Here is a 26,800-nt window from a genome sequence, read left to right on the forward strand (position 1 = left end):
GACATTTTTGCCTTTTTATTTTTTTTTCTCCTGCCCTATATAAAAGTGTTGTATATAAGGGGGTGTACAGGAAAAAATGAGAAGGGGCTCTTTATCTTTGTCGCCGTCCCTGGATGTGTTTAAGAGGTGTTTGGATGTGGTGCTCAGGGATATGATTTAGCAGACGGTTGCTAGAGTTAGGGTAGGCTAGTGGTTAGGCTATGGTTAGGCTGTGGTTGGACTTGATGATCTTCAAGGTTTTTTCCAACCTGGGTAATTCTATGATTCTATGATCAGGAAATGTGATAACAGGACAATTAGTGATAATGGCTTTAAACTAAAAGTTAGATTTAGATTAGACAGTATAAAGGAACTCTTTCTTGTCAAGAAAATGAGGCCATGGAACAGGTTGCCCAGATGAGTTGCGGATACCTGATCCCTGGAATTAGAATCGTAGAATCATAGAATCACTTAGGTTGGAAAAGATCTTAAAGATCATAAGTCCAACCATGACCTCACCATTGGATGGGGCTTTGGGTAACCTGATCCAGTGAAAGAGGTGTCCCTGTCCATGACAGGATGGGATGGAACTAGAAATTCTTTACAGTCCCTCCCAGCCCAAAACATTCTGCAACTCTATATATATGCAGAACAATATCTTGGTACCTGCCATCTTGCTTCCTAAGTGCTGGATTCCACCAGTCTTAATTTACCATACAACATTCGGAGATTCGGTAACACCAATTGAGTAGAAAGGAAAATTAATTATTTTGCTCTATTAACTTGAAAGCTTGATCTATTGAAAATGCATCCTAAACAAAAGTGAGGATTTGTGAAAATTAGGTCAAGCTGATTTCTGGGCTTTCTCTTTATACTCCAATCTCATAAATTAAATTAGTGCATCAGACTCTTGATATAAATAATCAAGTGTCCAAAAGGCACAATCCTTAATCTTATTGATAAACCCAAGAATCACAAGTTTCACCAATTTCTGTTAGCACTATTCTCTAAATGCATTGAATTTCTACAGCACCATCGTTATTGAATGATACCATAATATAGGGCTGTCACTCACTGTGATCAGCAGTCACACAGGATTGCATACCGTTCCCTGCATTAAAGTCAGTGGTGTTGCACAGTGTTCGGTTAATATACTTCACTGACCATAGATCAGGTGGTTAACTATACATTTATTTAATACAATGTCCTTAAGCAATTACAATCTCAGTTAGCAAATACTCAACAGATAACAATTCCAAACAGACACTAATAAACAAATGGTCTTGGCAAAACAGACAACAAATAACTTATTAAAGAGGAACATGCAGAATGTGATGTATATCCCAGGCTGACCATGAAACCATTAGGTAACTCATGGGAACTCCAAAAATACATGCCATACTCCATTAATTGCCAGGTAATGGAGTCTGCTGATTCCCCCACAGCATGGTATTAGACCAGATTCCTTGAGAGGGCCATAATCAATATCCCCAGGCTAAAAGGGAGGTCTTTAGGTATTGTTAGGGAGGGTAATACAACCCGGTGTATGACGGTCCAGATGTCAGTGTGCATGGTGTGGGCAGGTCTCAGTCCAACTGAGAGAGGATCTCACTTGATACTGGTCTCTGCACTGCATTTACGCTCTGCTAGCATCTGGTCTCTGCTAATACTGTTACTTAATTGCTACAGTACATGCTGCTGCTGCTATAGGGAGGTAGTCAGAGAAGCTATGTGTGGCCTGCTTTGCAGAAGAGCCAGGAAGGCCTCCCCTGAGTCCTACGGGAGTTGGTTACACTTATTTTGCTTAAGCCTTATGCCACATCTGTGAGTGCTGTCCCATGTTTTTTGCCTTGTTGAACTTCATGAGGTTGGCATGGGCCCACCTCTCAAGCCTGTCCAGGTCCCTCTGGATAACATGCATCACTATGCTCATATTTACGATGTAGATACATTGAGACTCAGTTAAATCTGAGACTTCACCCATCTCAGAGACTGCCAGGTTCCTGACTGCTGTCTACCTGGACATTTTGTGGATATATATGCTGACAATGACTGACCAGCTGAATTTGATTTGAGCAGCATCAGTTGTTTCTGAGAGATAAGCTCTACTCTTCCTGGGAGACAGCAGCTGCAAAGGAAAGCTGTCAGTCATGAGCTTCCCAGAACGGAGATATGCAGACATGTAATTACACCACAGGCTGAGCTGCGAGGTAAGAGCTTGTCTTTCTGCTGGGACCAGCACAGAGCATCATGCTGTTCCTTCCTCTTGATCCTGACTGTCAGAGCTCTACACTGACATTGTTACCTGCTGCAGCCTAGCTGGAACTCTGAGAAACAAAAGAAGCAGCTCCTTCCATTAAATCCAGCCCAGCTAATGCACTGTTTATTACCTCCTTACTGGGTATCAGGAGGCTCCAGTTTTGGCTCATTTACTGCTTACTACTGTCTTGATTTTCAGCACAAACACAGCCTGTATTTTTTAGATAAATATAGTAAAAATTCAGATATCATACTGGTGTAGTAAACAGTCACATCAGTGTTTCTAAGGAGTTTCCTTTCTCTTAACATTATGTTTTCACACTTTATAGTAAGAAAGACTTAGATGCTTTTAGCAGCTTATTTCTTCAGTTTCTCACTGTAAAAGCATATCTGAAGTAGATAAATAAGCACCACAGAAGAATAAAATCTAGATCTGGTTTTCCATTGAATACCTTTGCACGTAATTTAGGAATAAAGTGAAAGCAAAAGTCCTGAGCCAGGTATGGTATAGGTCAAACAATACCCATTGAATTATAGTAGAATACTATTGGAGCTGAAATTTCATTTCAATTGCAATAAATTACAGGTGTTTCTTAAAAAGGGCTACTTAGTTTCAAAGCTATTTGTCTTACTTCCTAAAAAAGAAAAGTTATCAGGTGACACCTAGTAATTAATTTGGGGGTGGACGTGATTCCAGGATATTACTAGCAAGCATTTTACAAGAGGCTATAAAGAACAGTGGGAATACATATCAAATAGCAGTATGAAAGGTAAGTGAAATACAGTAAAGAGGCAAATAATTGAACATGATGCTTAGCTATATCCACTAATAATAACAAAACTTTCTATCTAGTCTTGCATTACCAGTGATTTTTGTAGATGATATTTTAATTAGTTCCCACATAGTAATGGAAAAAATAGGGGCAGCCTTAAGAATTGGTTGGAATAATCTGAGGACTAGCAGCACTCTGGGTATTGACGTTTTCCTGCTCGGCCCACAGCCTTGGAGATTAACTGTATTTCAGTTGTTACTGACAAGTATACATCTCACCTGCTTCTTCTTACCTGGAAATCTCAGTCTGCTGCCAATATTTTTTCACCTCACAAGTGCTGGATAGTTGGAATGGCTTCAAATGACATTTATTTGCAACAGCAGAGGGATGCCCTGAATACTGTGCCCTTGAGCATGTTTGTCTTTTCCATTCCCCGTGGTGTATTTTCACTACAGGTGAAATATATCTAGAAGGCAGATAGTTTTGCAAGTTACTCATCAGAAGGAGGGTCCCAAAGAAGCAGAAGGGAGATGTCAGAGTGGTAAGAAATGGGAGAAGCAGCTTCTACCATTGCTAAGTGACAGGTGAGTAATCAGCATAAACAAGAGACCAGGAAGAATGTCATACCATCTCTCTATATATATCTATTTATATATAAATAAATAAATAAAAATCTGTCATGAAGAGTGAAAATTGGCAAAAATAAGAATTAATGAGTTCAAGCTAAAAAAAGGTAGTGATTCTACATTAGAACTCTTTTTTTTTTTTTTTTTTTTTTTTAATTTTAGTGCTGAGGAAGGTATCACTCTAATAAAACCTTTTTTTTGCTTGGGGGCAGTTGTGATTTGTAAGAGGAGCTCAATAACCATCTGTCAGGTATGACAGTGCTGTCATTGAGAGGCAGACAGATGACATGACGTTTCAAGATCAAGTTTTCTTTTTTTAATGAATTTGTGACTGTCTATTGTTAGCTCATTAGTAGTGTATATGAATTTGTAATATTTAATGTGGTGTAATATTTAATGTATTTGGAATCAATTTTGTTGATGGCTTCAGATAAAAAATAATCACTAGAATTGGGAAGCTGAACTTAGTGTCAAAAAAAGCAGTAAATGTTTAAATCCAAGTATGCAGAACTTATTCATTTAAATGTTTATGGAAAATTGTTTTAGCAGCTATTATGAGCTTCAACTTTGGGTGTACTTTTTAAGATGTTCTATCAAAGTTCTGAGAGAAAACAAGTACTTAATGTGGATGGCAGAAAAAATTCTAAGAAACTTCCAAGGGGAAATAAATTGAAGGATTTAAATTCAAACAAACAAACAAAAAACAGTTGAGGAAGAATGAGATTGTTCAGAGTAATTTTGTCTTCTGATTGTGTTACATGGCTTACATCCTTTGATGTGAATGGACATCCCACCCTAGGGGCTGGTTTACAGTCCAGTGTGCATGTCTAAGCAGGTTTTCAATGCTATGCACTGTCCACACATCAATCCCATCAAGAAATATTTAACAGCTAGAATAATTCTAGTGTGCATAAACGTATTTCAAAGGCATACACGAAATAGCTGAATATGTTATAAAGAAAAGCCGAATAACTTGTCTGAACCACAGACTTCTACAAAATTCCAGTCAACCACATGATCAGGCATTTATCTTTGATGAATTTCAGATGACAATGTGCAGAAGGCAGATGCTATTCAGTGATGTCTGAGGTAAACAAAGGTTTTTTGGGTTGTTTTAACTCAATTGGGAGCCCTGCAGACGGAATCTCCTAATTGCTGTAGAATTTCAGAGAAACTTGACTGCAGCAACTTGGATATTTAATGCAGGAGATATCTTAATTGTAAAACATGTTTGGCCCAGCTTCCCTTAATTCTGTAACTTTTCAAAACCTCTGATTACCATTAATTACTGTTTTCTAAGAACTCAAATTTTAAGAGAAAATATGCAAGATAAATTCTTTTAGAGTTGTCTAGAATATTTCTTAATATGACTGACAAGGAATAACTGTTCCTTTAATGAAGTTTCCTCTCCCCAAATATTTGATCCCAGTGATAGTTTAGGGGGCTTGATTTACATATGACTAAACATGAAATCTGATATCAACACCTGATTTTGTATTCTTTTCATTGAAATGGTTTTGCTGAAGTTCTGAATATTCAAAAGTGTTGGGTATTAACCAAACCTAAACTCTAACTTTGTTCTGTTTTATTTACAAAATGTACCTGTCTTAAAGATCAAGATTTCTATCTACAGCTCTTCAATTACCAATTGTAGTTCTTAAATATTTGCAGCAGATTGTGACAAAGAAGTACCCTTAATTCAAATGTTATTATGCAGAAGTAATTTAATGACAAAGAAATTGTTATCAAGAGAGTCCAAGTTTCACATGGGAAAGAATGAAGTCTTTTCCAAGGAAACAAAACACTTAAAACCCTTTCAGTGAGTATTAAAAAAAATAATAATAATAACAATGGATTTTCTCATGCTATCATATTTTCTTACAGACTTGCCCGTTAAAAGAAGTATCTCTAGTATCATTATCTGTATAGATTGGCAAAACTGAAGAAGGATGCATGTGTACAAGGAGGGGTAGGGGACAGCAGCTAACTGCTCTTTTTTGACAATACTCCACTATTTCAGACACTCTCTCAGCTATCCCAGAAATGTTTAGATTCCCATAAGTTCTTTGTAGTGGTGTCCTGAAGAAAAACAGTTCCTACAATGCCTTTGAATCAGCATAACCCTATCCATAAAAACAAGGCTACAGTAATGTGGTTGCTTTGCACCACATCCAGACTGTTGAAAAATAAAAATAAAAATAAAATAAAATAAATTTATATGGCTTTTTCTCCTGATTCTTTGGCAAGCAGTGACATTGAATTTGCATGATGATACAGGGATCCACAGTTATGAATGGATCCTGCTCAGAACTGTCCATTTTCCAGGGACTGCGGTCAGGCTCACCACTGGAAACTTGTGCTGGCATGAGGTGAGGGGGGCCAGGGAGAAGAAATGGGGAAACTGCAACTTGTAAAATCATGAATTTTGGAAAAAATTAAAAACAACCATGCTGTATAGCAGATTGTCATTTAGACACTGGTTTTGTAAAACTAAGCTGGGTCAGAGCAACAAACAGAATAAAAGTACTTAAGTTCTTAGTGCACATATTTCTGAATCTTGAAATACTGAACTGTTATTAATGTCATGTAAGGTGAAATATCATATAGAACAGAAATATATTTTATATTATTGACTATTTCAAGGTTTAGCAGTGGATTTAATAGTAAAAATCCATTAGTTTGTTTTGGTACTCACAGGAACCCTTAAGGATTACTTCAGAATAAAAATTAAAAAAAAGAAAGAGATGAATAGTCTCTGTGATTCACAGGAAGGATGATTTACAGCCATCTCATTGCTAGAGTCAAGATCAAATGCATGTATGTAGTTCAACATAGGAGTAGTGCTCAGATGAAAAATATAGAGAAGCTAAGTGGTGCAAATGGATTTACAGTAAAGCACCTGTCTTGCAGCACTGAGTAAAGGCAAAAATCAGAGACAGGCAAGCAGATCTTTGACTTTTGGGGCTTTCAAATAGTTTTTGACCACAAATCTTTATTTATTGATTTTTTAACATGGTTCTTAATTGTAGGAAGAGACAATTTTGGCAGATACATGTCTCATAATAATACTCTCATTGTTATAATGATTATATGGAATTTCACATTGCTTAAGCCCTGTAGCTAATAGTTTATTGAATTTTACATGTTTTTCTCTATATACTGATGACTAAATCAATTCTGTCATGCATGTCACGTGCAACCATAAGTAGCATTCTGAGAATCTGTTCTATTGTTTTTGTTGCCTCTAAAAGAAACAGTGATATTTCGAAGTTCAGTATTCCTAAACAAATACAATTTTACTGGATAAGAGTTTAAATTCTTAGCTTTCCTCTTCTACTTGTCATGAATTTCCTGCACTAGAAAAACATGACTGATACAACTTCTGGAACTTTGTTCTACTGCTGTATCTTCCATAAACATAAGCCTAAGGATATCTTTAAACAATTCTTTCAGGTCACTTGCATGTCTTTCAAAATCTTCAGTCAGTACTTTTTTTTTTTTTTTTTTTTTCCTGATGAAATGAACAAGAAGAAACAATGAAATATTTCAAAGAGAGATCCAAACAACTTTGCATAGAAGAGATATTAACAAAGATGAAATATTAACAGCACAGGAAAGGTTTTGTATATTGCAAAACTTCTGTGATGTTTGCTCTTCTACGTTTGCAGAACTCTACCTTAACTTTTTTTTTTTTTTTGGTTTGTTTTGTTTTCTGTAATACAAGTATCCTTTTAGAAAAAGCATTATAATTTCCTGGTCTTTTACTCATTGCCTTACATTTTTAAAACTTTTCTCACTCTAGTGATACTAATTTTTAATGTCTTTGGTTTTGCCCATCTTGGCTATAGGAGTGTAAGATGGTCTTTTCAGACTGAATAACACTAGTCATATCACTCGGTTCAATTGGCATCCTTAAAATTCTTGTAATACAACAGCGTTTAAATTATCTAAGGCATTTTTATTTTTCACCTGAAAGAAGGTGGGAGTAGAATGTGGCTTATGGGATTTGATTGCTTTGTGATGCTGTGATACTGTTGGATAAATAAAATCCATTTTGCATCACAGCAGAATATCTAATGATCTATTTAAAGTCTATCTTGTGCATTTAGTTTCACACTTTCTGTGCCTTGGTCCTGGGTGTTTTTTCAGACAGAGGGTTTCCTGAACTCCCTGAGAATCACTGTGGTGAATACATACCTGTCTACATCTTATAGATTTCTGTGCAAGAGGCTGAGCTGGTCTCTCCACAATGATTCCTTCACCTTAGTCTTTCCACCCTCAGCTCTGAACTTTCCTGTTATCTTTGAAGCTCTTCAGAAGTCTCCACAATCTAGTCATGCTCCTGGATACAAGGGAAGAAAGTATTTGTTGCTGAATGCACCTTATCTTTGTTTTCCTCGATTGCTTCTCTCCTAGTGGTCTTCTTCAGAAATAAAAAGGATTGCAAACTGTATTTTGAAGACAGGACTAGTGGATTTCCCAAGTAAATTGCTAACATGAGGAAGATTACAAGGAGAATGATAAATGCAGACTATTCCGTCTCTATTTAGATTTCTAAATAAATGACTGGATACTCAGATGCCATAAGTACTGGGCTCGTTTCAGTGAGCTGTAGGTTATTACAAAATGTGTGTATGTTTTGTCATTCAGGTTATAAAAATTCTTTGGCAAATTTGATATAATAAGCAAATGCAATCTATGGTTTTTAATAGCCTCTCCATGTAAATATTTATACTATTTGTTTCTATATTTAGAAGTGAATTCCAAATTTAATCTTGTCATCAATGCACAAAGTTTCTTTGCTGTTCAAATCAGAGAGTATACATGAGTGCATGTGTGTTTATATGACTGTATACAGAAATACATAAATAGACCCAAGGGATGAGTAACAAGAAACTAAAATAAAAGTCAGAAGCAGTTAAATATTTACATTCCCCCCCAAAACAAACAAACAAACAAACAAACAAACAAAAAAAACAACAAAACCACTTGGATTTCTTCAAGCAAGCCCTTATGGCAAAATTTACAAGATAAAGTAAATAGCTAAACCTCCTCCTCTTATATGACAATTTGTTATTGCTTTTAATATAAGAGCATATTTCTTTCACAGTACCTTCTAGTGCATTTTACTCAAGAAATAAAAACAAATACGGAAAATATTCTACAGACAGTTATGTTGCTAGAACTATGTGCACTGAATGGAAACTTCACCTTCACACACAAATGTAATACCATATTTGTTCTGTCCATTGTTAGCAACGGGATTGTGTTGTGTTTGTTCATTTGTTTTAATCACCTTTTTTTTCATTCACTGAAAGCACACTCACATTGATGAACAAATATCCATAATGATTAAGTTGACATTTTATCCTGTACACTTTTGCACTTTTTCCTTCAAATATTTCTGACAGTTAAATAGTCTTAATTCATAGTTTCTGAGAAAAGGACAAACTGAAGAACTTAATCTCTAATACTACGGAAACTGAAATCTTAGGAAAATCTTCACTTTTTAAACTTTCATGAAGATAATAAAAATTCTGATAAACCAATTTAAGAGTAAAAAAGGCTGAAAAATAGTTAGGTGACTGTCAGAATTGGCTAATCTGGACATTTAGGTTCCCTATTCCTTAGGAACAACGAAGCAATTGTACCATCTTGCCATCTTTTTTTTTTTTTTTTTTTTCTGTTTCTTGGGGAGAGGAAGGGAAATTTAAAAATATTACTTCAAATAAGTAAGTAGAACTTCCTATTCTGCAATTTCCTATTGTGGAAATACCTACATGTATCAATGGAAGTTTTTGTATACCTGGACTCTGAAGCCTGTTAGCTGGACAACTTTTGTGATAGTATGCTATATAAAGCAAGAAAAAGAACTGTCTGAGATAATATGCCCTTGAGAGCATTATTTACTTAATCTATTTGAAGATCTTACTTTGAGTTGTTCTTTTAACGATCATCTTTGCCTCCATTTGCTGCAAATGAATGCAGGGAAATAAATTGTATAAACTGTATAAAAGGCTCTCATTTAACATCCTTCAACCGTCTCTCTTTCCAGAGTACCTACTATGCTATGTTTATCATATTGTTAATGTATCTCATCTGTATCAAAAATTTCCAACCAGGACCGAAAACAGCAAGAACTGAAATATTCTTATGCTGATGAGATCCACAAGGAATACTTGCAGTTATCCTCAGCTGTAAAATGCTTTTAACTTCCTTCTTCCCTATTTCAATTATACATTAACCTTTATCCTTCAAATTTGTACAATCAAATTAATTAACTTGGGTGATTTTTTGGAGTACTGTTTAGAATCAGTAGCTCTTTAAAGAGTAGTTGTACTAAGGAAATAACAATAGATTTGTATTAAGTGTACACATCTGTTAAATTTATTTGCCGAATATATATTAAATATATATATCTATTGTTTTCCCAACAGTACATCAATTCTCAGTGAATTTATAATACAATGGAGTTCCTCCCTCCACCCCTCCCTCCCCCCTCTCCCCCCCCAAAAAAAGATAATATTAACTGAAAAGAATGAACATTTATTACTTGAAACAAACATAAAAAAGAGCTGTTTCTTCATTTGACATGAAAATATGTTAAATAATAAGCAAAAAAAACTATTTCAGATTTAGCAATTTTTTTGCTTTTTTCCTTAGGAAATAACAGAAGATCGGGACCGATCACGGCTAGATTCAATGGTGCTGTTAATTATGAAACTGGACCAGCTGGATCAGGATATTGAAAATGCTCTCAGTGCAGGTTCTTCCCCATCCAGCACTCCAACATACAAACGAAGGCATATACCTGTAAGCTGGTATCTTTATTATTTTTCTAAGTAAAATCTTTTGTAACTTTTTATTATATATATATATATATATATATCTTATTTTACTCCTAACATTTATCAACTTCCTGGTTTCAGAACTAAATCTGTGTTTGTAAGTAATTTGTCTTTGTTTTTTTGTTGTTTGGTTGGGCTTTTTTTGTACATATGTTTTGAAGGCAGCAGTAATGGCATTCAAATTTTTCTTTTAGCATGTTTTCATTAAGGAACATTGTGAAAGTTCCCCAGATGAAAAGTAAGGACCACAGATTCAGGAAATGTCTGGCTCTCTTTTTATCACTTGTTATAAATGCAGAGTCAACACAGAGTCAGGATCCCCTCCAGTCTTTGAGCACATGTTTGTGTCACTTGACATTAAGTAGTCTGATTTGAAAGTAATTATGAGCTACAGGCCTATTTTTTCTGCTCATTGGATGATACTGGGAACTTTTGGTGGAAATATACTTATGAAATCCTCTATCATTTAAAATGGGAATCTGGTCAAAATCACACAAAATATTTAAATGTTTAAAATTATTTTCTTCATTTCAGTGATATATTTAAATGAATTAAATAAAATTCCTTGCTAAGAGTAGACAGAAGAGACTATACAGGACACAGACATGATGGATGTATTCTTTTGTCCTGAAAAACATTTACACGTGTAGCTGTGAAGAATCTGAAATGACTGACCCAAGGTGTTCTCATGCTGTTAATTTTATCCACATGTGTAGCAGCTGTATTTCAATTTAAGAAACCTGAGAAGTACTGCCTCAAAATGTCTAGGCTAATATTCAGATTGTTTGTTTTTATTGGTGATATTTTCTTCTAAAATATGAGAGGTTTTTCCTATTAAAGCCAGACTTCGTTACTGCAATATAATCTAGTGAGTTGTCTATAGATGAGGAGAGCTGTATTTAGGTTACAGTGGTGGTGGAAGATAAAAATATACATTTTTATAGAATACTACATAAATATATTTTTAACAGTTAAAATATTCCCTTTGGATTTCATTGTATTCACATCATCTCCTTGGGCACTAATGGAAGAGGAAAGCTTAAATATGACAGATCTTGCTAATGGATGTCAGCATTTTACATAATTTCATACAACAAAATAGGGAGTCTGTGTGAGTAAGCCTGCAGGACAATCAGAGGTGGGGCCTGTTTCCAAGCTGCAGAGAAGCCCACCAGAAGAAGGTGCAGAGACATCTGTCTAATCAGCAACTTCTTTCTGGCAGGCACTTAACTGGAATTAATGAATCGAAGGATCATCATTTATTTCCACTTCAGGAGCCCCTGTGATATCCCTGCTCCTTGTTTCAGCTACTCTAGGAACATGATATTTGGAAACTGAGGCTTTATCTGTACAGTGTTGGCTGGGGTTAATAGTTCAGGCTTTTTTGCAAGCACTGCATTCAATGGCTGCACCTCTGCTAATAATCTGGCCAGTATAGGGCAGTTCCTTGACACAGCCAGCTCAGTGCCGGGTAAGTGTTGCAATATATCTGCAAGCAATACAAGCTCCAGTCTTCATTCTGTACACTGAATCAAACATGCTCTTCTTTTTACTTCAGGAATAAAACATTACACTTTTTTTCTTTTTCTTTTTAAAAAACAAACAAACAAATAAAAGCAATGTAACCAGTGTCATTAAAAGTTATTTCTACTAAAAATGCTCTTACATGTAGCTGGTAAGTTCTTACTGAGCCCAGAAAACTAGGGAGCTGTACCTCTGAATTGTATAAATTGCTGCAGAGTGATGTCATTTCAGCTGTGTAATGGCTTACAGATGTTTACTGAGCTTTCAGTGCTGTGGGAGACAGAAGATGGGAGCACACAGGAAATGCTGAACATCAGAGGAAAATGTCAGATCAGGGCTGCAGAAGTTTGAATTTCTTACCCTGCATTCTACTGTTTAGGGAAGCTTTAGCTTTGATGTTAGTGGTGATTTACAATTTCATAACAGCAGTTAATGCGAACTACCACATTGAATAGAAAAGCAAGAGAATGTGTAAGCAATTGAAAAGAATGTGTGGAATTACAGTTATACAGGGAATTAAGCATATAAGTTTGAGTGAATCTATATAAATGTAAACATTATTTAAAAGAAAAAACATTTTTTTCATATTCATATTACTAAAGACAGTTGTAATTTTTACCAGGATGGTGAATCTGGTTCTGAAATTGGAGCAGATGTAAGACATTCTCAAACAAGCTTGTCTCCTAACATCCATACTCCTGATCAAACATCATCCTGTTCAGCAGCCACTTCTGGAGCTAAACCAAAGGCTGGGGTGAGTACAGATTGTTTTTGACATCACACACAGTCTTTAGCTGGAAATGAAATAGAGTAATTTTATACTATTCCCTACATTGGTCATACAGAGCTATGCATGTGACACTGAAGAGAAAGGACTACTAATGCCAGTTGTTCCAAGGTGCTTTCTGAGTGGCAGAGAATCCTTAGGCAAATTAGAAGTTTGACATTTAAGAACATGCTGTTATCAGGTGTTGATTATAAGCTGATTTTTTCTTTGAGAAATTAGCTTAATAGAGCTATTCTATTTTACTTTGGAAGATAATGTTTCCTGTAGTGGAGTCACTTGGAACAGTTCTGAAATCTCTTGAAGAATGGAGGCAGAGGAAAAAAGGCCACTGAATCATATAGTTTGATTTATGATGCCAAAACTGTCCTCACAGTCCTCTTGAAAGGCTAAATTGTTGTGCACTGCAGGAAGAGGTATTACCCTGCTGAAGGGAAAAAGTCATTCCAAAGACGAATTTGGTGAGCAGTTGCATACATTTGGGATCGGAGGGAAGCTTCTGAGCAGGGAGAAGCTTTCCTGCAGGTGCCAGTGCACACAAGCTGGAATCACAATTCCTGAGCTACAAATCTGGGCGTTTAGATGACAAAGAACTTTTGTCAAGCAGTTTCAAAAGTGCTAGAGCACCCATTTGTAGGGACTTATGCCAGCTTTGAGCAATATACTCAAAAGGAGTTATTCCTATTGTATAGTACACAGGCAGGTCCAGGCACTACTTCAAACTTTTAAGAGAAATTCTTCTCTTTTTCTCTACATATTTAATGTGTTTTCCTGTATTTTACACTACTCACATAAGGGAGGGTTTGCTGATTTCTCAGGCACTGCTGTTTAGTTTACTCCTCAGATTGTAAGCAATGGAGTTCTCAGTCTTTTGTATCCATTCATAGCTCTCAGAAGGATGGTTCTGTCTTTTGCAATTGTCCATCTACTGAAAAATCCTTCTTCATAACATACCCTTGAACAGAAAATCTTGACTATTGCAGAAACTCCTGGTGAACTTTCTGCTCCCATTTGTGCTTATTCTTTCCACTATCTCACAAAGCACAGTTAGTCATCATTACTACTGCTGGTAACTAGACCAGCAGAAACTCTAGGATAAAATATTAAAATATAAAGTGTGATTAACATAAATATATGTTTATAGCAAGTTTATAGAAAGTAAAATGGAGGCAAACTGTCACTACATTGCAATAATAGCAAGTTAATGAATGCCTTTGACAGAGGCAGTAACAAAAGTTCTAATAAACATTTACATTTAGGGTTGTTCACTTGTACAAAAATAAATTCACTTGTAATTCATCATCAGTGCATAACTGTAGCAAATAGAGTGCTCTGCACTCTGTCACTGCATACAATGCAGCACAAATTCTCAAATAAGTACATATGTCATGCTGGAAGGTGATATCCCATTTCGCCAGATCCTGAGAAGGGAGAAGACATTCTCTGAGGTATTAAACATCACTTTTTAAATTTGGGTGTCTCTATGGATATTTGGGGAAACTCATTTCCTGGCTTTGCAGAGGTGTGGATTATTTTCCTATTTTCCTTGAAGTTGGACAGTATGTGTTAATACTTTTTAAATAACTATTTATTCTTTGATTTTTGTGCTGAATATATTGTGCTGAAGATATACAAGGGTATTATTTTACGATATATATTTTCATGTATGTGATTTTGAAGAAATCACTTATTTTTGCCTTTGTAGAGTAACTCTAAATATAGTGTGGGTTGTGGAGCTACAAACCAGAGTCCTGTTTTGTTAATGTTTATGATAAGTGAATCTAAATTTCCTCCAAGCAACTTCCTTTCCTAAAGTTTTGCTTGCTGCAGTTTACCACACTCTACAGTGGAATTTGGAGATGGACTCTATTTACCAAGTGTGTTCAGAAAAAGACCATGTTCTCATTTTAGTCACAGCAAGATTGAGAGCAAAAATTTATATCATTGTTACTTGAGTGTATCTCTCCTGAAAACTGGGTAAAGACTGTGTTCTGCTATCTTCTGTTCCTTTCGGATTATTTTGGCTCTGTACCCTTCAGATCCAAAAACTGAGTGCTAATTTGTGTTGTGAATTGAGGTGTGTGAAGCGTTAGCTGCCTTTGTACCTGCAGACTATATTTGAAAGCATAAGCTTCCTTTGAATGCGCTAGGAGAAAATAATTCTCAGTCCTTAACCTTCGGCATTACCATTGCTGTTGTTCATCTGGCCCGTGCAGCTATACAGCCTGCTGTTTGGTGCTAGACTGCAATCCCATGCTGGTAGCAAAGGGGCTCTCATACTCTCCTAGTCTTGTTTAGCATTGGGCTCTGCTTGGGATTGTCTTTTAAAAAGGATAAATAGTATCGCTGTGGAACACTGCCCAGAAAAGATACCAGGGTTACCTCTGATACCTGTTGATTTCCATGCAGAGATCACACATGAAAATCATCAGATGTGGTGTTTTCTCTGTTAGGAAGGCTCTTGTCATAGTTTTCCTTTACACAGGAAACTCAGCAATTTAATTTATAATCCTGAGGGACTGTTTTGATGATTTTCACTTCCTTTTTGCTGTGTGCAACTGCAGATCTTCAAGTATTCCAGATGCTCAGCTTCCAATGACAACTTATTTTGTGTGTGTATTAATATGTAATCAAGAGTACAACTGTAATTAGTTATTTAATGAAATAATCTGTGGTATTTTTAAATAAACATTATCAAACTCATGACTGCATCAAAAGCAGAATGTACAGTTAAAGCAAAGCTTCTTGTGCAGACTGAGGGTGGTAAGGATGGGAGTAATATGACAGATATGGATTCAAGTCTATTTCTTGCTGAAGAACTCAGAAGGTATTAACCTCACAAGACTTTAATAGTTAGGAAAATTGTTTAAAGATTAACTATATGGATTCAAGATTAAGATCCATATGTATTTAAAAATAAATCTAATAATGCCGTGCTATTATGGAATTTGATGTGATAATCCTGGTGGAAATTATTCATTCATTAATTAATGGAAAACCAGGAAACTTTAAATTTTCATTGTCAGATTTTATGAAATATTCAGCAACATTTCCAGGATTTAAAATTCAATATGAATTAAAAGTTTCTTTGAAAATGAATTAGTAAATTAGTAAATATTCTTTTTAAGGAAACATGTCTGTGTGTACACATGCATAAGTTATTTGATGCTTCATAAAAATTCACTGGCAACTAGTCAAATCCATGCTTGTCTCTGTATGTGTATACATAACACGGAAACATATAAGCATATATATGTGGGAATACACACAGTGTTCTTTATTTCTTATACAGAGGTATGACAAGGAAGACCAGGATTCTCCCCACAGCATTTTAGAAGTGTTATTTCTATGGGAAGGTATTTCTATAATTCTGCAGGATATAGCATGAATGCCATTACTGTACATATGAGAAATATATTTTTGAATGTCATTCAACCTTAGTTTAAGAATCTGATCTATTGTATTTCATGGTAAGGGTTTGGTGTGGTCAATAGAGAGTGGTCAACAGTATAAAACAGCGTCTGAGAAAGTGTACAAGTGGGTAGTACTGGATCCAGAAATATAGATCCATAGGTAGACTGCCACATAATTTAGGACATTAAGAAACATTAGTGCCGTCTTTACACTACTTATATTTGCATAGTAAAGAATGTTAATATTTCTATAATTAGCATATTGCTAAGCTCTGGGTTTTTATTCACCAGACTCCAAAATAAACAATTGCATATTAACTTTAGATTCAGCAATTATGTGTCACATGGCAGTTGTAAATCACCTCTAAAAAAAAATAAAAAGTAGGCTTATCAACATGGTGTTACCCCAGCGGTCATGAGAAACACTGAAAAGTGGGAGTGTCTGGTCTGGATTTGGAGATGAAGGAATGCAAATATCTGTGTTATTGCCTTCTACAACTAATGCCACACATCTGGATACTTAATAACATTGTTCAGCAATTAAGGCCAGAAATGACTGAATTTTGAATCTCTTGATTATTATGAAAACAATGTGTAACTAGGAAACTTGAAAATATTTTAATAACAAGAAATAAGCTATCATAGCCTTTTCCAGTGTGCAGTTAGAACTTAACTACTTAAAGAAAGCTTGAGTCAATCATAATTTTATTTTTTTGTTTCCTAGATATAAAAAAATATAAAAAATTGAATGAAGCCTAGAAGTTGTGGTTAGTTTTTTGTCCTTGAACATCTGCTCATCAGAGCCAATCTCTTTTGCTGTTCAGGTGGAGGAAAAAGAACCAACAACCAAAAAACAGCTGTAAAGCTTTGATTATTTCCTGCTGCTTTATTTAGCTATCCTATCTCTCTTACTTCAACAGTTGCCAACCCAGCCTTAATCATGCCACGCAACAGTAATCAGAAATCTATTATCCCCAGAATAGCTGGTGTCTCAGAGATGGTTTTTCAGATTAGCTGTAATGGCTCACTTAAAATGCGTTCATTTCTCAAAATTATTTTAGGCACCAGTTATGCCCACAAGTACAAAATGACCTGGTCTGGCTCAAGCACTAGAATGGGATTCAGGCACAGCCACTGATTTCATTGGAGGCTTGGATGACCTCATAAATCCATTCTCAAAAGTCTTATTTTTGAGATTTTTGAGACTGAGAAAGCAGCTTCTGTTACTTAGGTGACAGTATTGCAAACTGATCATTTATATGTACCAAAATAATTTTGCTTTTCACATACGCTTTTGATTTCTGTTATATTTTAAAAACTCAGTTATTTAGGGGAAGACCATTCATTCATTCTGTGAATAATAGTTTAATAGTTATATAAATTTGAAAAATAGAGTTCAAGTATCTTGCTAATTTACTGCACTGCTTTATAACTTAAGAAATTAAGCTCAAATCTATGGTAAGTGCTAGGAAACCTTGATTTAAGAATTACATGTTCTTAAAGAATTATTAGGGCAGCCACTGCTTGAAATGTTTACATCTTCCAGGTTTTTTGTGGGGTTTTTTGTTTGTTTGTTTTTGTTTTGTTTTTTGCTAAATTCGGTGAATTATAGTTAAGTAACAGCATCTAGAATATTTCAATGAAATCATGCATAGAATTTTTTCACAGTAGGTCATGCTGCATGAAAAGTGGTAGATATTGGTCCCACTGAATCATATTCTTGTTTTAAGTAGATTTAACTTTTAACTGTGCTGCTGCCTGTGTTCTTCATTTACTCCTTAAGACAAAACTAGAATTCATTCTTGTAGATGTTTGTTAGAGAGCTTCATACTCTGCAACTTTAGTTAAAATATTATTCCTTTAAACATAGTGAGTTTTCATCAACTGATTATGGGAAAACATTTCAAGATCTGTTCACGTTTATTAAGTTAGTACTACTTGTCAGCTTTCATTCCTATGTTAAAAGTGCTTTAGAATACAGGGTTTGACAATGAACTAGGAATTTTAAAGTGATCATATTTACTTTTGGATTCTAACATCCTTGTTTTTGATCCCATGAAGTGTTTACTCTATGTACATATTACCACGAATCTATATTTGCCATTGTTGTAGATAACAGGATTATGTTGTTTCTTGCGTTAACCTCTTAAAACTTTTTATTTGACTCCAGGTTGATCCCCAAATAATCTGTATCCTGTATTTGTAAAGCTTCCTATGTTGACTCCAAATGTATTATACTTTTTTTTTTTTTTTTTTTTTTTTTTTAAGAAGTAAATTGTGAATGGCAGAGGTGCTCTTTTTACTACAAAGCTTTCTAAAAGCTACAGGTCTTAAAAGCTGAATTAACACTTTTTGCAGTGTGAGTTAGATGCTCCTAGAATGTTCCCAGACTTTAAATCAAAAATACTGACTCCATTTATGATATCTTCTACAATGTTGCATTGGTCAGGGATAGCTTCTCTCACCGCTTCTCAGTACTGACTCCTGAGTGACCAAAGTGTATGGGAACTTGTAACCACAGTGAAACATTTGTTTTCCTTATGTAGTTATGGTATGACCCAGATATGCATTAGGCTGTAAGCTTTTGTTTCCAAGTACAATTCCAACACAACACTGGGAATCTTAACTAAATACCCATCTTGTGAGTTGCAAAGCCTTATTACTTCTGAGTTCTTCCCAAGATATCAGGATGCATTTCTGTCTCTTTTTGCAACCCGTTTGTAGAAGCTATGTTTAGACACAGGTTTTTTTCCCTCACATCTTCCTCCTTTCTGGAGTACTGCTGACGCTGTTTTCAACAGCGTCTGTGTCTGGTTACGCACAATAACTGTTTGGGTTGTTGGTTTGGGGATGTTTTTTGTTTTCCTTTGTTTTGTTTCTCTCCATAAATTTAAGGAAAATTTTATGACTTAAGCAGTAACTTTATTAATTGTATTGTTCTTACAACTTTTTAATATTTTTCACTGTATGCTGCCATCTGCTGCCTACATCTTGTAAATGCGCCACAATGGGGACATCAGTTGCTAACCCACTCCATTACAAGCAATCAGTGAACAGAATAATGCACGACTGAGCATATCACCTGGGACAAGTTTCATAAACTTTTCATCTTGTACAGAAATAATCTAACTACCTATAGTTACAATTACATCATGAAATAAAGGTGGATGCTTTTCCTTGGGAGGGAAATTTTAACAGATGTTAAAGTGTGTGGAGATACTTTTAGAAACATATCATGAGAATTGAATTTACAGTTAGAGAGAAAAAAATCATATTTTAATGGGCATAAGATGTTGAGGAGCTTTTTAGATGAACTTTAAATTTCACATTAGGAATTCTTCATTTTATATTCACACATGCAGTCATTTATTTGTACATTAAGTGCCAGTATCCATAAAAAAATCATGTCATGTTTTAAGCTTGCTGCATAATAACTGACACGATGTAATATCACAGCTGCATGTGTATCACCATAGGAGGGATGTGGGTTTGACAGTGTTAAGCCCATTACGCTAGAGTGCTATGGTTCTTTGGCACATTGCTATTGCTTAAAGCACACCCAACTGTGAAGGAAAAATACTGAGCATTGCACAGCCTTTCCAGAAGATAATCTCTATTTGCTCTGCAAAATCCTGAATGTTTTTCATTTTTCTCATTTTATTCAAACCTCGTGTGTTTGAGAATAGGAAACCTACTCTTCTCTAAGAAAAAATGTACACTAAGGTAGAAAATGATCATCTTTGAATCCTTCAGTACTGAAGTAGCTCAGAATAAAAGCAAGTGTATATTTTCACAGGAAAATATCATGCCTAAATGTTTTACAGTCAATGCATCGTGGTTCTGTCAGTCTGTAATGTAGTGGGCAAAGAGGCTAAATTCAAGAGGTTCTCTGACCTGCGATCACAAATTACATCTTTTCTACATGAGCAAAGAAAAATGAGAGTATTATTTCTGGTCACATATGGGAATGTTGCTGTGGTAGGGAATGTAGAAACTGCAGTCTGGGCTTTCTGACATACCATTTTCATTTGGGTCTGGGAAGGAGAATTCCCAAGCCTTTCAGAAGTGAAGAATATCTTGTGTTTTGCACTCCTGTTTCTTCAAGCAAGACAGGCTTACTGATGCTTGGAACCAAATATGTTTCTGCACATCAGCATTGAATTTGTTCATACTGCTATGCCTAAGTTTGACAAATGGAAACTGAAATCTGTAATGGAATGAATTTCAGTGTGTTGCTCTCAGGGCTAAAATCATCTATGTAGCTTAAACTTGAATATTCAAGGTTTAAAGCACAAAGTCATGTATATTGTTAGATGATTATAAGCATATGAAAAGAAAAGCTTTCTAGGTTCCTTAGGAGCAAATAACTTGAACTTCAATCATGTGAATCACACAAAGTCATACAATTTAAAATTTCAGACTCAGTTTGTGTCTTTTAACCTCACTCTACAATCAGTTGTGTTTTCTTACAGAATTAAGCTTGTTTAAGTCAACAAAACCATGTATGTCAGAAATGACACACAAATGTATACATGAATGTATTTTTGCAGATTTTAGGCCTGTGTCAGAACTAAAATGTTTACTGATTAGAATGAATTAACACAAGGACAAAGAATACTCCTTTTAGATACCATGTACTGTCACTTTTCCCATGCACAGGGGCATTTCTCATGCCTGCTATAACTATTTTCAAAACATTAACTCATGGCCCATTGATTAATAAGTATTGTTATACAGATATTTTACACAGCACAGCTTGAGTTTGCATTCAAGCTCATGATATAAATGTCAGCAGTATGTTCTTCTGTTCCAAATGAATACCTTATGCCCAGAAGCTTTACTGGTATTCTATCTCACAGAATTTGAGAGCCAGGTCTATACTTCAATTATTTTACTACCATAATGTGCCTGTAAGATGACTTCACAGTACTGCCAAGTACCATGACCCAAAAACATGTCAGGTTTCTGCATAAAAACAAAAATATGTTGAATTTCAGGGGAGGATTAGTCTGGAAAACAGGAATATCATTAGGGCTGGAATGTGAAATATAAGAGTTCAGATTGATACTCTAAATTACTGTGAAACTGGTGTGAAAAAGGTCAATCTCTATTTAGCTGATGAATAGAGATGTCCTGGAAAAACATACAAGTAATAAAGAATAAATTACTCAGAAAATTCCTTTTTTATTTCAGTAATTTTTCAAAATTAATAATTATGATGGCCAAAACAAAATCCCACTTCCCCAACTTAACATGCTGCATTTAACTTCCTGTTCTGATTTCCAGGAGTGTGTAGGAAACAGCTGAGGCTGGTTACAGGAACAGGTAAATGTTAGATACAAAGAATCTGAAAAGAAAAAAAAAAAAAAAAAAAAAAAAGAGAGAGAGAGAGAAAGAAACAGAGAACGAGGAAAAAAATATGACACTTTAATATCACTTTTAGATAAATTCACTGCTCTTTCTAATGAGGAATATACATTTTGATGCAAAATTAAGTATTTAAGATAATTATTGCAAAAAGCATTTGTGACTATATGATTGTATTCTGAATAACAATTCAATCTTAGTTATTTAAAAACTGGTACCAATGAAGATTCAGGTGACAGATTACTGACTGATTTTAGGAGAATGTCTGTTCTATGAAATATTTAACAAAAATATTGATATGCATAAATTAGCTTTAATTAGTTGTTAGTCTGTTTCTCAGTTGGTATATAGAAGTAGCACAGTGAGACTTTGATAGCCAGATGTTCTCAGTAGGAAAAAAAAAAAAAAAAAAAAAAGTGTAAATGAACATTTATATTACCTGCTGATTCCCTAAATTCCCTAAACCTGCTGTTTTCCCTAAGTTGTTGTTTATATTGTGAAAGGGAAGAAATACACAGACACCAATTTGCAAGTGATTATCATTGAGGAAAAAGTGTTGGTCTACCCATTATTGACAAATCATCTTGTTATTTACAACCTCCCATGAAGTCATACTCTCTTCTTCTGGTGGTTTGTGGATATGGATGTGCTCTCTGATTTGCTAGAAACTTCTAGCTGAACATTATAAATTAATGACTTATTTCATCTTAAATCTATTTGTCACCATTAGGTTTAAAAGTTGGCTTAAACATTGTGGTGCTGGAATCAGTGGTTGGATAATTAATGCAGAAATAGGTGGTCATTTACAGAAGAGCTGAAACTCCCATAAACTTGAGATAAAGAGACAAAGGAAATTTCACAACATAGTAAAGGACAGATTTTATCATGTCAGTTTTCAAAGATTACAGTTTAAAAAGACATTATGTGCAGAAACATGCTGTCAAATTTGGTGCGCATCAGGGAATGCTTTGCAAAGATAAAATAGAGAAACTGAAAAAACGCACCATTCACTCATATTTGATGAAATATCACTGCACTGGACATCAAGAAAATCCATGTATGAAAGTTTTAAAAATGGATTATATCATGCAAATCATCATCAAAGGTGTGAATTTAATGAAGTCCAGGGGACGGAATTGTCTGCAGTTCTAGGAGTACCTTGAAAGTATGGATGCTGATTAAGGAGTCGTCATTTACTTTTCTGAAGGAAGGTTCCTAACTTGGGATAAAATGCTAAATAGATAATAGTAAAGTGAAATCAAGTTCTTTATGGAATCCAAAGGAATATTTGTGTCAGTATGTGAAAATTAAAAATGACTCACAGATTTAGCAGATTTTGGGGGATTCAACTGCTCGCAGTAATAGTTAGACACCCATGGCCTAGCATTTGTACAACGTGCATTCCCTTCAGCTGCCATTGGGAATGCCATTCTGTAATCTACTGCAAGTGTCAGTCAGGTTGAAAAATCTAATCTAGACTGATCTAGTACAACCATAAGCATAGTCTGGGTGAAAGCCGTGACATGAGTTCTTTCTCTTATGTGGTAGCTATTTCTCGTCTAGCTCTTTATCTCAGTATAACTTGTCCTAGTGAAACATGCCATCTCTGCTTTATGTATGATTTCAGAACAAGTAATAAATACCAAACTTTACTGGGAAACTGCTGAGAAGATGGAATCTGAAATCTCTTGTTAAAATGAGAGATGTATTGCATGAGCTACTGCTTTTATACATCTCACCATTTTTAGAATACTGTCATGAAAGGAATTAACTGGAGACCATGTTGGAGGAAAAAATCTACCACATGTGGAGTAGGAGCATAAGGATTTTTAATAATGTCAATCCTTAGAGTAACTCTGAGCAAGCTCTTAAAGCACTGATTTGAGCAGAATACGTTCTCCATAAAAGCATAGTAAACAGCTTTAAAATAGAAATATTCATAGACTGATGACTGATTCAATCCTGTCCAATAGTAACGATATAGTTCAAAATGTCCAGAACAGAAGAGAGGGTTCCAGACGCGCTGAGGAGGTCTTAATTCCTAGACAGTATGATGCAGTGGAAAGGGAGAGAGCTACTTGGAGACTTGATGCAGAAAAATGGGTAGCAGATTTTCTGGGAATAGAGACTAAAGAGCTCCAAATCTGTGAAAGAACTTGTAACTTTTGCTAGTAGAAGGCCAATAGCTGATAAAGGCTGCAATTTTATTTATTCCAACAGTGCAGCACAAGACCTGTAGCTAGGATCAACTGTGCATGCTTATACCTTGCAAGGGATTAGTGTAATGTAACTGCATAAACTGAAAATCATCCTGTGGACATTCCTGCAAGACCCTTTCCTTTACATAGAATTGTAGAACTGTAGTTGGAAGGTGAGTCTACCCTGCCACTAAAGTGGTTTCCCTACAGAAAGTCACACAGGATGATTGGGAGTGCTCTATTTATTGTACAGTTGTGTTACATAATGCAAATCTGTTTTCAGCTACTCTCCTTATATACATATGCCGAAGTTCAGTGGTTGATGAGACATGACCCATGTTGGGATGTTATGAGAATTGAATGCTTTGGTTGCACCATGTATTGAAAAACAGGAAAGAACAGGATGACTTTTAAAATGCTGCATTGCTTTAGCTTAGCTATGAATCTTTGAAGTGGCCTTTCAGGTTTTTTTTTTCTTTTCCTTTCTTTTTTTTTGGTTGCTTTTCTTTTTCTAAGTTTTTTCATTTTTGGTTTCTTTTTTGTTCAATTTTTTTGTACTTTGTGCGTCTTTTTTTTTAATATCCTTTTCTTTTTTCTTTTGTCTTTTTCTTTTTCCTTTGACTTGCCCACTCTCCTTTTATTGTGGATCTGTGTTTTGCATTAAAGTCTGTAGAGTTATTAACACCAAATCATGGCACACTGCCCTCCAGTACATTATGTTTTCCCCATGGTCTGTAGCTCTTCCAGCAGCCCCAGCGACATGACTGGCATGGTTGTGCAGATATAGTTTTGCCTTTCCCTCTAAGCTTTCAAATTACTTCTCTTCCTCCGGATAACATGGTTGCCTGTGCCATGCACAAAGTGCAAGAATTGTCTGCATTTTTAGCAAATATAAATATTAGTAGGCTGTGTACCAAAGACCTGTGGCTTTTACGACAAAGTAAAATCTGCAGTAAAATCTTGTTAAGATTGAATTCAGGCCCCATGAATCTGTTTCTCCACTTATAGCTGTGGTTATTTATGTGCATTATCAGTTTAGCATTGTTTTCGACTGTTTTATTATTATTACTTTTTTTTATTCGTGATTTCTTATATAATATTCATTGAGCTGAAGAGAGAATATGCAAAATCCCGAGAAAGAAAAACAGTCCAAAATGGGGGAAAAAAAAAACCAACAAAAAACGTCATATGTAAATAAGCCTTTTGGTGAGAATTTCCTGTGAGTTTTATCTAAGAAAGAATTTCAGGCTTGGATCCAAGACAAGCAAAGGAGCATAGAATGAGGGGACAAAGGAACAGAATTTCAGCTGAAACAGTAGCGACAACAGCTTGATTTCACAGGAGTAGAGGGAGAGTGCAGGAAAGTAGTATCATGCCAGTGAAGACATAGGAAAAGAACTTTGCATCGCCTTCTTGAAGGCAGTGAGGAGGAAAAAAGCAAGGGGAGGGGAAAATTACGAAGTGGGAGGAAATTGGAAAAACTGACTTTTAAAAGGTAAAGAGGAAATGGTAGAACATAAACTTGCTCAAATCTGGTTCGTGGTAGTGAGTAAATATCTAGGTTATCTTCTTTCTTGCTGCGCACACAAGTATTCTTTACTCCTGGAACATGGTTTGAAAACGTGGCAGGAATAGTTTGCATTACTGGGATGGAAGAAATCCATGTCTGCCATTTCAAGCACTTTTCCAGACACAGACACACTGTGAGTGACATCATGGAAAACCATTTCTTTTTGCCCTTTACATACACCTTTCTCATAAGGAATTTGCTTACTCCTGTGCTTTTTTTCTCTGTCTCTCTTCCTCTCTGACATTCCCTCTTCTATGTCCTGCTTTGTGCTGTCTCTTTTTTCTTTCTTCTCTCTCTCTCCTCTTCTCTTTTTTTTTCTTTCTTTTCTTTTTTTTTTCTTCAAAGCCAGGGTGGAAGCAAGGGAGTTGGTTAGCATCTCTGTTTAATAGTTGAAAGAGTTTGGTTTGGGGTTTTTTAATGCACAAAATTCCTCTCAGTGAGACATGCCACACATTCTGATCTCTCCCCTTCAGGCAGTTACACACTATTAAATATGGGGTTGGAAATGACACGCGTCTGGAAATACAGAAATGAAACAGCCTGCCATTTTCTGCAGAGCACTATACAAGGAAAGTGTTGTAAATTGTTAATTGAATGGCATGGGGTTCTATTTTCTTGTGCTTTCTGTATATAGAAACCATACATTCCAGTCTGTTGCCACTTTTTTTCTTTTTTTTTTTTTTTCCTTCAGATTTTCTACCATGTTTTAAAAATATCTGTGTGCTACTGTTAAGATTAGCAAAATTTTGGAGTTTTTTTCTTTCACCTGAAGTATGGCTTACTCTCTGAACTTTTGTTCTACATACCTTCATTTACTCGGAAGTCTATATGTGGTTTTGCTATTATCATTATTTTAAAAGAAAAATAAAAAAAAACCAATATCATTAGATCTCCATAGGAATCTCCTGTATGCTACCTTGCAATAAATACTGAAATAATATGATTATATTAAATAAAATTGTGTGCATTACATACAGATTAATGCATAGAATGTATTGCATTGCAATACAGGATGTCAGATGCTGCTCAGAATTGACAGAGAAGAGATTCTCCAGTCTTCCAGAGTCATTCTGAAGTTTCTGGTTCCTGCTCTGAGTAGACAGTATTCAGCCCTTGGCTGAGCTTATTGCTCTGTAGTGTTTGCTAGGCGAACAAAAACTGCACATGAGAAGCAGCCATTGAGGAATTTCAACCCATTGAGACTGAAGTAGGATTCCACTTAAGAGAAGGGAGAGGAGCAGATGACAATCTCTCAGAAACCCAGAGTGCAGAGTGTGAGCACTGTCTTTATAAACCTTTAGTTCTCAAACAATATTTTATATTGTAGTTCTATGTTCTTAGGAGTGTTCAAGACACCTTATGAATATTGATAAGTAGAAACAAAATTAGACAAATGTGAGACTAATAGTCTGCTTCTTTAAAATGTCTGAGTTTCAAAGAACCTCAAACGACTGCTAAA

The 26,800-nt window shown here is 35.4% G+C and overlaps 1 protein-coding gene across 8 annotated transcripts in view; it reads left to right on the forward strand.

Moving 5' to 3' along the window:
* Positions 1-26,800, forward strand: part of DLC1 (DLC1 Rho GTPase activating protein) — a 223,602-nt gene that overhangs the window by 59,521 nt on the left and 137,281 nt on the right. For all 8 annotated transcript variants that reach the window (XM_085545381.1, XM_085545385.1, XM_015862301.3 and 5 more), the window contains 2 exons: positions 10,301-10,450; positions 12,632-12,763. In XM_085545381.1, coding sequence (XP_085401507.1) covers positions 10,301-10,450; positions 12,632-12,763 — 282 coding nt within the window. The remainder of the gene's footprint in view (positions 1-10,300; positions 10,451-12,631; positions 12,764-26,800) is intronic.

This window comes from Coturnix japonica, chromosome 4 (genome assembly GCF_054131305.1).
Source record: "Coturnix japonica strain WE chromosome 4, WE-NBRP24, whole genome shotgun sequence".
Taxonomy (NCBI): Eukaryota; Metazoa; Chordata; class Aves; order Galliformes; family Phasianidae; genus Coturnix; species Coturnix japonica.